We start from the raw sequence: 15663 nt of genomic DNA, 5'->3' as shown, positions 1-15663 counted from the left end.
ACAAGACACAGCAACATTAAACTCAGGCTACATTACTGCAGATAAGTTACGGAGACTCATGAGCAAATGTGGGTATGTTGAGGGGAATTCCTCCACTCATTGTCAGGGTCGCCAGCCTTCAGGTGGTGGCTTGATATCTCCTGGGATTTAAAATTTTCTACAGGCAACAGAGATAATTACCCATGGAGAAAACGGCCACTTTGGAATTCTATGGCATTATATGCTGCTGAGGTCCCTCCCCTCTCCAAACCCTGCCCCCTCAGGCTCCACCCCCAAAATCTCCAGGTATTTTCCAACCCAGACCTGGCAACCCTACTCAACTCCCATGCATAAAAAAAGTTTTCAGTTTACAGGGCAGACCAATATACAAAGCAGAGCCAGTTTGATGCAGTGGTTAGGAGTGGTTAGGAGGAGTGGTTGGGAGAACCACGTTTGATTCCCCACTCCTTGACATGCAGCTGCTGGTGTGACCTTGGATCAGTCACAAGTTCTTTCAGAGCTATTCTCTCACAAGCAGTTCTCAAAAGAACTCTCTCAGCCCCACTTACCTCACAGGTTGTCTGTTGTGGGGAGGGAAAGGGAAAGGACATTGTAAGCCACTCTGAGACTTCTTTGGGTAGTGAAGGGCGGGGTACAAATCCAAGCTCTTCTTTTTCTTCTTCTTCTCTTCCACCCTATGAAAAGCTTCATATGCCCAAACCAATGAGAAGCCTCAAGAGTGCAGCCAAATAAAATGGCACTGGCCACACCATCAACCAAAGCTAATCCAGAAAGGAAATAACACAATAAATACCCACATGCACAAAATTAACTCAGAACATAAACAGCCTCCTAGTTACTTGAAAACTGATGCATCAGCAAATTCAACCTGCCACAAACAAGAAGCATAAGATTTCTAGTATTCCCATCTATCTCCCCACTAAAAAAGGTTAATAGAAGATAGGTAAAGGTAAAGGTTTCCCTTAGCTCGAAAGCCGGTCGAATCCAACTCTAGGGGGCAGTGCTCATCTCCGTTTCCAAGCCAAAGAGCCAGCATGGTGGCAGGCATGTGGTCATGTGGCCAGCATGACTAAATGTTGAGGCGCATGGAACCCTGTTACCTTCCCACCAAAGCGGTATCTATTTATCTACTTGCCATTTCTTGCTTTCGAACTGCTAGGTTGGCAGGAGCTGGGGTCAGAGACAGGAGCTCATTCCGTCACGTGGCACTAGGGTCTCGGACTGCCGAGCTACAGACCTTTTGTTCTGCAGCTCAGCGTCTTAACCTCTGAGCCTGTTGGATGTTACAAGTTAAAACACTTCTATTTCAGTATTTACTGGGTTAATATTGTTTGCTAAATCACATGTTTGTTTGTAACCAATGAGTTTAGAGGACTAGAAAGCCCGGTAACTTCAGATCTAGTTTGTTGTTCTGATTGGAGACTGGAGTGGCTAGTATTAGCATTTTATGACTCTTTGTCCTGAGCAAGAAGAAGTTAGTCTCCATTAGTCTTCTGCCATGTTCTGTCTAGCTGTAAGGATGTAGGAATATAGCTCTTTGTTATTTTTCATCCCGTATACCTTTTCCCCATGCTAGGTTGCAGTAAACTTTTATATTTTAAACACACCATGGACTCCGACCCTTTAATACTCTGCTGAATGCTGATTACTCTGCTGATTAACTTTAGAAATTAATAACAATAACCCAACAGTGGGTAGTCAAATGATGTTATCTTTAGATTGTAATGATGAGAAACTGATATTGTTGATGATATGAAGTAATTTGGAGCAGGGGTGGAAGCATTGTGGGAAGCCATTGGAGGGAGGGGAGGAACTGGGAATGGGGTAGACAATTGATAGAATGAAAAGTTTTATATGTTGTATTCCTGAGAAAATAAAAAATTTGTTTACCAAAAAAAAAAATAACCCAACAGTGCCACATGTAATATTCTAACCCTAAGGAAAGTAGAATCCATGCTTTCAGAGGTGCATCCAACCATGCACAGAAAGATTGAACTGGGGCTCTATATTTCTGGCACCCATGCTCCACATTCAAATTGTTCATAGCAAGCGAGATGGCTGGATGGCCATACATTGTAGAAACAAGTCTGTCACCATAAGTTCCTTGAAAAAGACTGGAGGGAGGGAAATTGACCATGGGAACTTCATATTATGTGGGGACGGACAGGACTCAGTTGAACTCTGCGGTTACCCCTCTGCATACAGGTGTCTGTGTTCTACCTGCTTCAAGGAATACTAACTTCTACAAATAAGCAACAGAAGAGTTTCCTAAACATGAGATCACATCAGAAAAGCAGAGACTGTGTGATAATTGATGGTCATTTCATTAAAGGTGAGACCCAAACTCGCATGAAATAAACCTAGTGGAACTTTCTTTCCCCCCACAGTTTGGAAAAGAATTTGGGAGAATCTTGGAAAGAAGGGGGTAGCAAAGCATTCCCTGTTATAATGCCTGATTCTAAAAAAAAAAAATCAAAAACCTAAAATATCCCTATTTAGGACTGTTCTGTGCTGCTGACTTTATTTCTGCCCATTATGACATGGACTGAGAGCTCTTAACACTGCTGCAATTCAAAGTGTGCATAGACAGGTGTCTGAATCACATCCTAATTAGCGCCCTCCCACATGATCTCCTGATAAAAGGGATATGATAATATCCTGAACAAAATCTCAACTCCTTATGAGACTTTGTCTACCACCGCAACACTGCAATGTCTATAGAAAAACTATCCATGTATTGAGGGGGGGGGGAATTCAAGGGCTCTTCTGCTTGGCAACTGCTCATTTATTCTATGCAATTTTTAGTACATTTTACTAACATAAAACGCTGTTACCTTCCCACCAAAGTGGTACCTATTTATCTACTTGCAATTTCTTGCTTTCGAACTGCTATGTTGGCAGGAGCTGGAACTAGAGACGGGAGCTCACTCCGTCTTGCGGCACCCGGGTCTCAAACTGCTGAACTACTGACCTTCCACAGCCTGCAGTTCAGCGTCTTAACCACTTGAGCCACTAAACACACATACAAATTGAGGATTAGAAAAGATAAGAAAAAATGAAGGCTGAAGGACTCTGAATTGTACCTTAAAATTATAGTTTTATTATGGGATGCTCTGGGGGTTCTCTTAAACAGTTAAATTAATGGATAAAAAGATAAAAAACTTAGCATAACCGACTATGTTCAATGTAATACTAGCAATTTAACATTTATATAAGCTATTGTTATGATCTCCTATACTTGGGGTTTTAGTTAGTAGTGGTTTTCTTTCCTTTCTCCCTAGATGTAGTTACCCTTTCCCAATTTTTCGTTGTAGTTTGTAGTCTATTAAAAATGCAATTAAAAATTCCCCTCCGGGGGGGCCTAAAAAAAAAAAGATCCTAGTCCGACTCTTTAACCCATACACTACATATTGCTGCTGTTTGTAAAATAACCTCCACAGTAACCAAAGCAAGAAAATGCATAATGGCAGGAAAAAATGTAAAATCATGTAAGCTAGTCATAAAGAAATTGAAGAGGAACACACAATATGAGATTAAAAGGACGAAACAGGATATATGACTGAAATAAGAAATAAACATCACAAAAGAGGAAAAGCTAGCAGTCTATATTCTGTGCTCTTGGTACATCGCAAAAGTGTACAATGAAACTCTACATGTTAACTTTTCGATTCTTTTGCCTTTGTATATGTAGACAAAAGCTGGATATCTACTGAAGCATCACTTATTCTCCCTAATCCTTTGGATAAAACCGCAGGTATTCCACCTGCTTAAGAGATATAAGACTCTACTCGTTTACTTGCAAGCAGGAGCGAGAGACTCAGAATGTATCAAGCACTTTTCCTGCAGCAGCCTCTGCATGTCTGACACCACACATCTATGGGCTTTGAATCAGTAGACCACACCCTAGTATTTCCTCTGTACAGAAGCTTATGCAGAGCTCAGCAATTCACTGACGATATTTTTAAGAGACCTGCGTTCACTGAGATTTTGGTCTTAGGGCACAAAAAAACCCCAAAACATAACCAGAGTTTCCTCTGATGCACTATCCTCATGCTAGACTTCGAAGCACGGAAATCACACCCCAATGAGAGTAACCAGCCTCATACCCCCCACCCAGGCTCTCTGGCCAGAGAGGCTAGAGTGACATGTTTTCAATTTGATTTGAAAAAGAGCCACAAACCAGTGCAGTTAAGTTGAGCTGGGGTGGGTGGGGAGGGGAGGTAACGGAGGTGGCAATTTAACTAGATTATCTTTGCTGCCACATGAAGCACATTTTGTGTATGAGCTCTTTGGCTGCACTCCCTGTTAAGATTTATTTGAATATTTTAGCAATGCCTTTCTCCCACACCCGGAACTCATGTCACTTCAGCTGATTAATAAGCAGAGCTACAGCCTTCTAAGCCCATTGACTTCAACGGGCTTAGAAGGGTGTTAACTCCACCTAGAACTGCACTGTAAACACATGGACTCATAGCAAAATAAGTTCCCCTGAAGTATTCTGTTCCATAATGTTTCTACTTTCTAGCTGCAACTTGGTGACACGCAGGGCTCTAGTCGGGGGGGAGCTCTCAGGTACGGAGCTCCGGAAGAGAACCTCTAGGGGGCGGGGCGGTCACGTGGTGAAGCCCCGCCCCCTTCTTTACCCCTCCCTCTGCTTCGATCCTCATTCCGTTTGGGAATGAGGATGAAGCAGGAGGGTAAGTAGCCGGGCCTTCTGACACACTTCCGGTGATGTCAGGGGGTGTGGCCTTCTGTCACTTCCGGTGATGTCAGGGGGCGTGGCATATGCAAATAAGTTATGCCAATGAGTTATGCTAATGAGCTCCGGCAGCTCTTTTTCTACAACAAGACCCCTGGTGACACGTGTCTACTGCCAGGAACGGCAGAGACCACCAACATTTGCGATGCCTTTCACTAATAAAGACTGAGCAGGTAACAAAGGCATCATTAGGGGGGAGGGAAGGCTGTTGTACAACATTATTAACCTCAGCTCCCCTCTGGGATTGTATAAGCCCCAGGCTGCAATTTGAGGATCATTACAGGGTTGCTATAAATCACTCTCTTGTAGTCCCAGTTCCAACCCACCCACAATATAATGATAACGATGGGCTATGCCTAACCTGTCATGTTTGAGCATAATCTCTCCTCCATTCCTCCCTTGTAATATGGAAACAGTAATATCGGACAGTCTATCTTATCTCGGCACAGGAAGTGCCTGCAGAGGAATAGTTACAAACTAAAAAATAACAGGAACAAAAATCACATTTCCCCCACTTAAGAGCCATACTTTCTCAACAGCCAGCAACAAAAAAGTGCTTAAAGTGCTGTTATAATGGCACTACCCGGGCAGCAGATTTGCTTCCTCAAGGCGAAATGTCAGGGTCCCACAGAACAGAACGTTAACAATTGTGCTTTCATTGTACAACTTCTCCTCGACCAACCCCAAATCTTAAATCAGCTCAAACTCACATTCATATGCCAGTACTCCGTTTTGGCAACCAGTTATAAATCCTGCCTCATTCTTCCAGTCCACAGAGTAAGTAAAGCTAGGTGATTAGGACTTCCTTAACCAGAGTACCTTGGACTGCAAGAAGAACAAATCAGTCAATCCTAAAAGAAATCAACCCTGACTGTTCCCTGGAAGGCCAGATAATGAAACTGAAGCTCAAATACTTTGGCCACCAAATGAGAAGGGAGCACTCACTGGAGAAGACCCTGATGCTGGGAAAGATTGAAGGTCAAAGAAGACGGGGATGGCAAAGGATGAGATGGTTAGACAGTGTCATAGATGCAATGAACATGAAGTTGAGCAAACTTCAGAGGACGGCGGAAGACAGGAAGGCCTGGCGAGATCTGGTCCATGGGGTCGCGAAGAGTCGGACTTGACTGTGCGACTGAACAACAACAACCAGAATTTATATAAATACATCCAGGACTCAAGAGGCATTTGTGAAAAACTTTATACCCAGGTTCCATTTAAATATGTCTTAGAATGTGCACTTTGTGTGACTGATGTGACTACTATGCAGCCAAAATACTGATCCAGATCCAAATCCCATCTCCAGAGGTTCTTCACAGAGCACTACTATGGCAAGACAGCTTTTCCCCATCCTACTAAAACTGTGCTTCATGGAGGAAGCTGTTACCAGGGGTCTGGCTGGAGAAACTAACATTGGGGGTCTCAGTGAAAACAATACACCCTGACTGCATGGCTCTCCAAGGCCAAAGTTCTTTAATTTCTCCCCAAAAACATACAGTAAATGTCGGATTGCCTCTAGGACTACATTTAGTAAGATGACTCAAGATTCGTATGAAAGTTTAAAGACACATGCAGGCTTCACACAGTTTGCTCACATTTAACAGAAGAAGAAGAAGAGATTGGATTTATACCCCGCCCTTCACTCGGAGTCTCAGAGTGGCTTACAAAGTCCTTTCCCCCTCCCCACAACAGATACCCTGTGAGGTAGGTGGGGCTGAGAGAGCTCTTTCAAGGACTGCTCTTGAGAGAACAGCTCTGAGAGAACTTGTGACTGACCCAAGGTCACACCAGCAGCTGCATGTGGAGTAGTGGGGAATCAAACCCGGTTCTCCCAGATTAGAGTCCGTGCTCCTAACCACTATAGCAAACTGGCTCTGCAAAGCCAGATCACACTGATCCTTTTTCATAACATTACAAGATTGATGCAGATGCTTTATGAACAAGTAGACGCTAACAGTTTTTATAGGGACAAATTCCAGAGCAGTAACACAGCCTGTTGCACCAAAAAAATGGGGAGGGGGGAGTTACATGAAGACCTCACATCATGTTTCAATTAAGCCGAGACTGTGCATGATCACATGCTTGCACGTCACTCCTCCCTCCCTCCCTGTGTGGAATGTGATTAAAGATTCTGAGTTTGAAACATACTCTGATTCCCCAGGACATGCGGATGTAGTCACCCAGGTACACTGGAGTTTCTTTAGCCCCATGAACAGCAGAGGCCAGGCTGACGCACATCTCTCAACTTTGCTGGAGCTTGCTTGAGACACCTGAATGCAGACAAGGACACTTGCTGCAACTTAGCAACACATTTACTGCAGCACAAGTTTTCATGAGCTGGAGCCACTTCATGAAGAATTCTGCCTGACAAAAGCTTGTTCACATAAATCGCTAAGCATTTAAAGTGTCACAAGACTCAATGGTCACATTCAGGCATCATGAACAAGCCAGGATGCTCTTCATGCCCCCTTGATCCTGTTTCCCCCCCCCTCCTCAACAAACACCACCACTTTTTTTAAAAGCCTGCATTAAATGACTGTAGTGAGGATCAGTGTTCCCTCTAAGCTGAGTTAGTGCGCGCTAGCTCACCGTTTTTTAGCCTCCGGCTCACATGTTTTTGTTCTAGCTCAGGAAGGATGGCTCCAGAGCAAACTAATTTCTGCAGTAGCCAAATTGCTCCCTCACTACTTTAATAAATAAAAAATATATAAATAAATTAATTAATTAATGCCAGTAGCTTGCAAAGCAGAATTTTTGCTCACAAGACTCCACAGCTTAGAGGGAGCATTGAATCTGTCCGTCCATCATCTGCAGTGGGCTCTAGTCCACAAACATTTCTGCTGGAACAAAATATGGTGTGCCTTTAAAATTCTATAAGGCTCCTGTTCATTTAGAGACGGAGTGAGCTCCCGTCCCTAGTTCCAGCTTCTGCCAACCTAGCAGTTCGAAAGCAAGAAACTGCAAGTAGATAAATAGGTACCACTTCGGTGGGAAGGTAACAGTGTTCCGTGCATCTTGGTGTTTAGTCATGCCGGCCACACGACCACGGAAACATCTTCGGACAGCGCTGGCTCTTCGGCTTTGAAACGGAGATGAGCACCGCAACCCTAGAGTCGGATTCGACTGGCTTTCGAGCAAGGGAACCTTTACCTGTTTATTTAAACCACAGTTTGTTCACAACGTGAACGAGACTCGGCTCCTCAGGCTCAAGGGCTCCCTCCTAACTCCCCTTGTGTGCAGAGGCACAATCAGGGACTCCGTGGTTTAGGAACCATTCGACCAAACTCCTTGTTCGCCATGGTGCCTGTGACGAAATGGCTGCCAGGCCTTAAAATGGATGCCAGCCTGGTAGTTCCTTACGTGGGGGGGGGGGTACTCCATAGGGAACAATGGAGCTGCCATACCTCCCTGCCTACAGTTCCCAGCAGCCTTGAGGGGAAAGAGCGGGAAAAGATGGACACACCCCAGGGGCCGGAGCCAAGGAGATAAAGGCTTTGGCCCTTGAGGAGAGTCTTTAGTCTCAGCCCGGTCTTCAGCGTGGATGGCAAGTTCAAGTGAGAGTACAGGTGGGACTCCGGTTACCAGAGACTCCGTGGGCAATCCAGGCCACTATTGACGGTGGTGGAGAGCCAGGAGGGTAGCAGTACTGGTGGCCAGTCCTGAGGAGGAGGAGGGCTGGAGTTTCTCTCCACAACAGGAGGGGAAAAAGCAAATCCTGGCCTGAGGCCACAGCCCACTACAGGAGTGGAGAGGGTGTGTGGGTAGGGACAGAGGAATTGCGTTTTTATCCTGTTTATTTTCTGTGCCCCAGTTGTGTTGAAGTGCCTGTGTTATTTTCTGTGCCCAATACGTAGTTAATTAAACCTTCCTTTTTGAGTTTAAAAAGCCTGGTGTGCCTTAACCACAGGGTCCTCCCCGCTTTGCATGTTACCAGGGGCAAAGGGAGGCCAGGGAACACAAACGGGCCCAAATCAGAGAGGTTGCCAACTCTCCAGGGGGCACCCAAAGATCAAGGTACCCACTTCCCAAGGTGGGGAATTTAGCCAGAGGGGTCTCACTGTCCCTCAAGGAAGGTGGTAACTCAATTCAGTGAGTGGTGGCAGCAGTAACGAAGAGAAAAAGGCCCACCAGGCAGGGTGGGAAGGCCAAAACAGGGGCTTGCGAGCCACAAGACGGCACCTCAGTCTCCCAGGGCTGAGGGTGGGCCCCCATTTTGCCACAGTGCCTACAAGTTCAGGTCTGTTCTTCCCCAGTAACTGGCATTCTAAACCACAGTCTAATTCCAATGTGTTTGTTTTTTTCACTGAATATTTCTTGGATACATGCGCATGGCTCCTTCCACATGGGGTGGGGGGTGGGCAGACACCACAGCGGTGGGACGTAGCGTAGAAATGGTGCCCATGTACACACATATTCCTGTGCTCCCACCGAGCCCCTCATTTCTTCCTGTTATGTATGCACAAAAGGGCAGGCAGGATGGCGATTGTGCTGGGGGGGGGACCGCCCCCTGCCCCTACTGGGCTGGGCTGGGCTGTATCACTACAGTGATGCTTGACATGGGAAGGGGGGAACCTTTAAAGGACTTGGGGGGGGGGGGGGACGAACTGCCACATGCCATTTTGAAAAGACAGCTTAGCTCTGTCTCATCCCCCCAGTGACAACCGAGGGAGTGTCTGAACCGTCACTCCTCTGCAGCCCCTCCACGGATTCCCCTCTGATCTGAAGAAAAACATGTCTCTTTTTTCTCCACCTTAAAGGTAAAAGCCACCAGAACTGAAAGAAATCATGCTCAGAAGGAGCTAGTATCATATAGATGTTTTCGATTAACGCAGGGGCCTTCCTGCCCCCTTCTCCCTCTCAGTTTGACGAGCAGGTTGAAAAGTTGACCAAAGTAAGTACAGGAATCCTGGGTAGCCAATTTACGGGCAAATATTGTGAAGATGGGTTATAAATGCAACTGCCTTAAAAACATGCAGCATTACAGAAAATATCTGAGCAGAATCAGGCAAACAACTGAATACTCTCTATCTGCTAGCTATGGATGAAGTGGTTAGAACAGCTTACACTAAGACAATTCCACACACATAATTTGCACTGCATCAGTCCAAATGCCTTCATGAGAAAAGCATCAAATAACCAGTTAAAAAACCAAGAGACTCTGCCTGTTATAGAAATTTAACACACACAATCAAACCCAGCGACGGCTTCAGATTGCTGAGGCTGCATAAAATCTAATTTAAAAAGAAATTTGTACACTGTTGAAGTTCTTTGCATATTTCAGAGCAGAATTCATGTGCACCGTCATACCCAGTTTAGCTACAAGTATCAAGAACCATTCAGGTGCACCTGAGTGGGGCTTACTCTTTCTCCAGTGTGTCAGAAGCAATTAAGAGGAATGAGAAATATCTGAAGTACTGGTTTGTCAGAAGTTTCAGTATGATCCTGTGCAGTCCAGATTATCTGCACAGGTTTGTGCCGTCAGTCTCTCTAAAACTTCAACGTTCATTAAAATAAGTTACATCAAGCTCAAAAGCTGCAGATGTTCGATCATGAAAGCTATAATTCACAGGTGATTATTTCTAAGTCAGCATGCTACCATGATTTGTCCCGGGCATGTTTCGCATTTGAGAGTGAAAATCATCCGGGGTAAACCAGTTTTTTTGCACTTGTGAAAGCTTAATGAGCACCAATTAGCACTTCCTATTTTAATTTTCCATCAGTACACAGAATATTGATGTGGAGTACTGTTAGTCCAGTTTTACTTACACATTTCAATTTACAATTGTACAGATTCAGCAAAGGGAGTGGTAGGATACAGCCCTATGAAAGTGAAAAATCTTTGACAATGGTATTTGTTGAACTCAGTTGCTGGAATTGCAGGCCAACCAGACTACATGAACTGCAGTCAGGTTGTCTATTTTATACTGAATGGAAACAAATTTAAAATTTCTGAATCTGGAAATTTCCCTTCTTTGCTTAGCTAACACATTGCTAAATACGCAATCAAGGCCAAACCACACATAACACTAGGTTTTTCATGATGTTATTTGGTCCTAAAAGCAATTTCAGAAATAAATTGGGATTGCAACAATGTGGAAGGGAGGGATTTGTGATTTACTCTTCTTCTGGTACCATTTTCTCAACTGAAAATGCCCTGTGAATTGAAGAAGAAGAGATTGGATTTATACCCTGCCCTTCACTACCCAAAGGTGTCTCAGAGCGGCTTACAAACTCCTTTCCCTTCCCCTCCCCACAACAGACACCCTGTGGGGTAGGTGGGGCTGAGAGAGCTCTTGACAGAAACTGCTCTTTTTCAAGAACAGCTCTTATCAGAATTACGGCTTGCCCAAGGTCATCCAGCCAGGTGCAAGTGGAGGAGTGGGGAATCAAACCCGATTCTCCCAGATTAGAGTCCGCGCACTTAACCACTACACCAAACTGGCTCACAATTGCCATAGCGTGTGTGTGGGAGGGGGAGGGAGATAAGAAACCAGAGCGGACCCAATCAATATTATCTCTGCAGAAGACACATAGTAGGGCTACAACATACATCTAGAGTTCCAGCCACAGAATTCCATTATCATGTTTAGTCTGGCTTTTCACAACAGTTCCATCATTGATACCCAGATAAACAGCACCCTGGTCAGCAACTAGTTTTTTCAGGATGATTGCTTTGATAAGGAGGTGAGTGGGTAGTAGGCAATGTTCCTTCTATTTTTTTCCCCTTCTGAGCAGAGCAATTCACATCCTGAGCAGAATATAACTGCTGTAATCGTAAAATGGACAATGCAATGTACAGCTCCAGATTGCTGCTGAGCAGGGCTTCCTGTGTTAATGAGCGGCCGCTCACAAGTGCAGCTTAGAGGGAACACTGGTAGTAGGGCCAAAGTCCCATCTTCTCTTTCCAAAAATGGCTTGATGCCAAATCCTACTGCTGAAGATGCAACTCATTCATACCCCTCTTAGCCATCTAGAGGAAAAACAAGAGGGTCCCAGGGCACAACACATGGGGCAGGATTTAATCACGTCTTAGCATATACATTAACCATTGAAGAACTATTGTGCATTAAAAAGAATCAGACCATATCACTGGAAAGCTGTTGCCAAATGGCACAGTTTTCCTTGTGAGATTAGTAATTTAGTCTTCCAATTTTGTCAGTAAATATCAGAAATACTGGTAAATACTGGATCCCCAGTCAAAAGCATTTCCCCCCCACTGTATACTGGATCTCGTACTTGTGTAGCTTACAATCCATCAAAAACAATCAAGCCCTAAAATTGGTTATCACGTACATTTCTACATTTCACACCCACCATAGGGAAAAATGAAGTTCAAGTAACCCATTCTCCCCTCCTCCATTTTATATTCATAACAACCATCCTGCAAGACGGGAGGGGCATTTGTATGCAGTTACATTATCAGAAAACAGGTGCAGGACACCTATACCCAGTTAAGCAGAAAGCACACATTTTTTGAGAAACGTAATTCTTATAATCCAATTCAAATAAACAGTTTGTCTCTTAAAGTAGTTTTGTGTAGTGACAGCAACCTACAACAGAATGCTGTTGGAAAATTTTGTGCGTTTCCCTCCTGATTTACTGGCAAAGAACACAGGGGATCTGTTTTGGAACGAGGTCGCATGAGAGCAACATGGCACACGCCAGCGTTCAGAGACAACCAGTGGCCAACTCAGTTCACCATCAATACCAGAAGCCTCACCAAGCAAGTGTTTACCTGGTCTTGAACGCTGCAAGAGGCTTCCCATCTCAATGCCTTAAACAGCGCTGCTTCTCCTGCACTTTGAAGGGCCTCTCAGACCTGCCAGAGGAAGTGACACAACTCCTACTTGCAGCCAGCTGCCTACTGAGTTACACGTCCAGCCTCAGAAACTTCAACAAAGACAGGAAGACACCCAAAACTCTCTGGGGACTGACTAATTCCCCCGCTTGAACTTCTAAACCTTCACCTGTGACACCGCACCTCAGTTCTGAACACCACAGGCGAGAAATGCAAACACAAGAGAACAAGCCTCACATAACCCTCCACACACACACACACCCCGCATGCCCCAGGGGTCAGCATGCAAGTGGAAAAGTAATGTAATGTGGACAGATAGAGGCAGCAATTACTCCCTGCCCTTTTTACCCTATATATGTTGATTTACCAGTATTCCTCCATTTTCATTTTCCCCTCTCCTCCATGCTGGCCAAAACAGATCATGGAGCACAAAACAGAATTTGTGCCATTCCATATTTTTTTTTGGCCACACGCCGAAGCAAACTTTGTCATTTAAAATTCATCTAAACGTATTCTTGCCAGCCACTTTAACCTTTTTAAATTGCTACCCACCTTGGGTCTGAGTCTTCTGGGACAAACGCAGGTCTTTTTGTGTGTGTGTGTGTGACATACTAAAGCAAACTTTGTTACCTAAAGTTTAAGTGCGTTATTGTGGGATATTTTAACGGGGGGGGGGGATTTTCCCCTACAACGCACTGTTTTTTGTTGTTACCCACCTTGAGTCCCAGTTTTCTGGGAGAAAGGAAGGCTCCCTTAAAAGTGTTAAATAAACTTTTGCTAAGTGTTGGGAAAGCAAAAGCTTTTCTCTTCTTCTCCCTTCCCCCCCCCCCCCCCCCCCCCCGCCATTACTGACCTTCCATCCCGCGGAGCTGTTGCTGTCCCCCTTGTCCTTAAAGTAGGGCACGTTCTTGACCATCCACTCGTAGATCTGCGAGAGGGTGAGCCGCTTCTCCGGGGCGCTCTCGATGGCCTTGGTGATGAGGTCCGCGTAGGACAAGTTGCCCCAGGCGTTGCGGCGGGACGAGCTGCTCTTGCGGGGCCCGGCCACCGAGGCCAAGGCCGAGCCCCCTGCCGCCGCCGCCGCCGCCTGCTGCTGCGGAGGGTGCTGGAGGCAGGGGAAGTCGCCGCAGGGGCAGCCGCCCGGAGCGCCGAGCTCCCCGGCCCCCGCCGCGCCGCCGCCGCCCGCCTCGAAGCCCTCGCCTCCGCCTTCCAGCAAACTCAAGAGGTCCCCGCCGGGCGAGGAGGCGCACAGGGCCGCGACCCGCCCGCAACGGGACGGCGAGGCGGCCCTCGCCGGGGTGGGAGTCGGCGTCTGCCCCGGGCTGGACGGGGCGAGCTCCGGCCGGGGCAGCGGCCAAGTGCAGGAGCGGGGCCGGGGCAGCGGCTGGAAGTCGGGGTCGGTCTCCACGAGCTGAGGCGCTTCGGCCATGGCGGAGGAGGAGGAGAAGCCGGGTCCGTCTTCTCTGTCGGGGCACGCAGCGGCCTCCTGGTCGAGCGACGCGAGAGGCGAGTCCGTGTGCGAGCCGGCCGCTCCCGCCTGGCTCCTTCCCTCACTGCCTGCCTGACGAGCAGGCGCGCATACAACAGGTCTCCCCCGACGCTGCCTGCCGGAGCTGCCGCTGCTGCTGCCGCCTCCAGGGCCGCCCCTTCGCCCCGGGCTGAGGGACGAGCCGGGGCAAGCGGCCCAATAGCCGCCCCGAAACGCCCCTGGAGGCGCTCCGACCAGGCGGGGCTTAGTGTGACTCGAGGCGGGCGCCTCTCCTGTTCCCTCAGCAGCAGCGAGTGAGGAGGAAAACACACCCTCCTCGGACCCGCTTCTGGGCCGAAGAAACGCGAGAGGGGCGAGAAGCCGCCACGATACTCAAGCCGGGCAGAGAAAGAGCCGGCTGTGCCCTCGGGGAGAGGCCGAGGCGGCTCCGGGAGTTCTTTTCTGCCCGGGAAGAGGGCGGGACGCGCTTCTGCCGCCTCGGCCTCCTCCCGGCGCGGCCTGTGCGCCGCTTGTCTGACTTCGTGTGAGGAGGAGGAGACCTGCGTGTGTGTTGGAAGGGCATGTGTGAAAAGAGGCGCGGAGAAGTTAGGGCGTGGTGGCTTTTCGGCAGGCAGGATGTGCAGGTGGAGGGTGTAGCGGAAAGCGTGGACGTGAGCGAGTCTGGCGGTGCAGTCCTGAGCAGAGTCACGCCCTTCTTAAAGTTACTGACTTAAATGGATTTAGAAGGGTGTAGCTCTACTTGGGACCGCACTGCTGGTGGAGGGTGTCGTTCTGAGAGAGGCATCCGTGTTAAGAGCTTACTTGAATCTCACTGGTTTGACAGACCACAGGGACCTTTTTTATTCTGTTAGTCATATGGTGTTTTTTTGGCTTAGATGAGCATGTTAAACTTTTTGTCAACTAAATACGTGCTTCTTAAAGTGTGCGAGAGAGAATGAGAGAGAGTGCTTCACTATTGAATTCAGCCCTAGAAATGTAAGGCTTTTGAATGCATCCTTTACTTGGTGTAAGTCCCATTGAACTTGGGGGTTGGGGTTACATGCAGAAGGTTGTGCTGCCAGGAAACCTAAAACGTTGGGATGGGAATCCTACCAGTTAATCCAAACAGCAATAAAAGTTAGGGAGCCAGGTTCGTCCTTGTGTCTGTGTTAAGTGCCCTCAAGTTGCTTCTGATTTATGGCAACTCTGTGAATTAATGTACTCTAAAACGTCCTATTGTTAGCAGCCATTCTCAGGTCTTGCAAACTGAGGGCCATGGCTTCTTATATTGAGTCAATCCATTTTATGATAGGTCATACGAACATAAGAGAGGCCAATGTTGGCTCAGGCCAATGGCCTATCCAGTCCAACACTCTGTCACAGGGCCAAAAATACCAGGTGCCATCAGAAGGTCCACCAGTGGGGCCAGGACACTAGAAGCCTTCCTGCTGTTGCCCCCCCCCCCAGCACCACAGAGCATCACTTGAGAGTGCCTATCTATACCTTGTGGCTAATAGCCACTTATGGACATCTATTCCATATGTTTATCCAATTGCCTCTTGAAGCCATCCATGCTTGTAGCCGCCACCACTTCCTGTGGCAGTGAATTCCATGTGTTAATCACTCTTTGGGTGAATA

At 47.0% G+C, this 15663-nt stretch overlaps 1 protein-coding gene across 1 annotated transcript in view; it reads right to left on the bottom strand.

The window, feature by feature from the left end:
* The window catches only part of FOXO1 (forkhead box O1), a 65047-nt gene extending 50899 nt beyond the window's left edge, over positions 1-14148 (bottom strand). The window contains exon 1 of the mRNA XM_015411009.1: positions 13411-14148. Coding sequence (XP_015266495.1) covers positions 13411-13986 — 576 coding nt within the window. The 5' untranslated portion in view covers positions 13987-14148. The remainder of the gene's footprint in view (positions 1-13410) is intronic.
* Positions 14149-15663: the final 1515 nt, after the last annotated feature.

The sequence above is a fragment of the Gekko japonicus genome, unplaced genomic scaffold (genome assembly GCF_001447785.1).
Source record: "Gekko japonicus isolate JY-2015 unplaced genomic scaffold, Gekko_japonicus_V1.1 scaffold428, whole genome shotgun sequence".
NCBI classification, from domain to species: Eukaryota; Metazoa; Chordata; class Lepidosauria; order Squamata; family Gekkonidae; genus Gekko; species Gekko japonicus.
The sequence above is the reverse complement of the archived record's forward strand: the minus strand, read 5'-3'. Positions and strand labels throughout refer to the sequence as shown.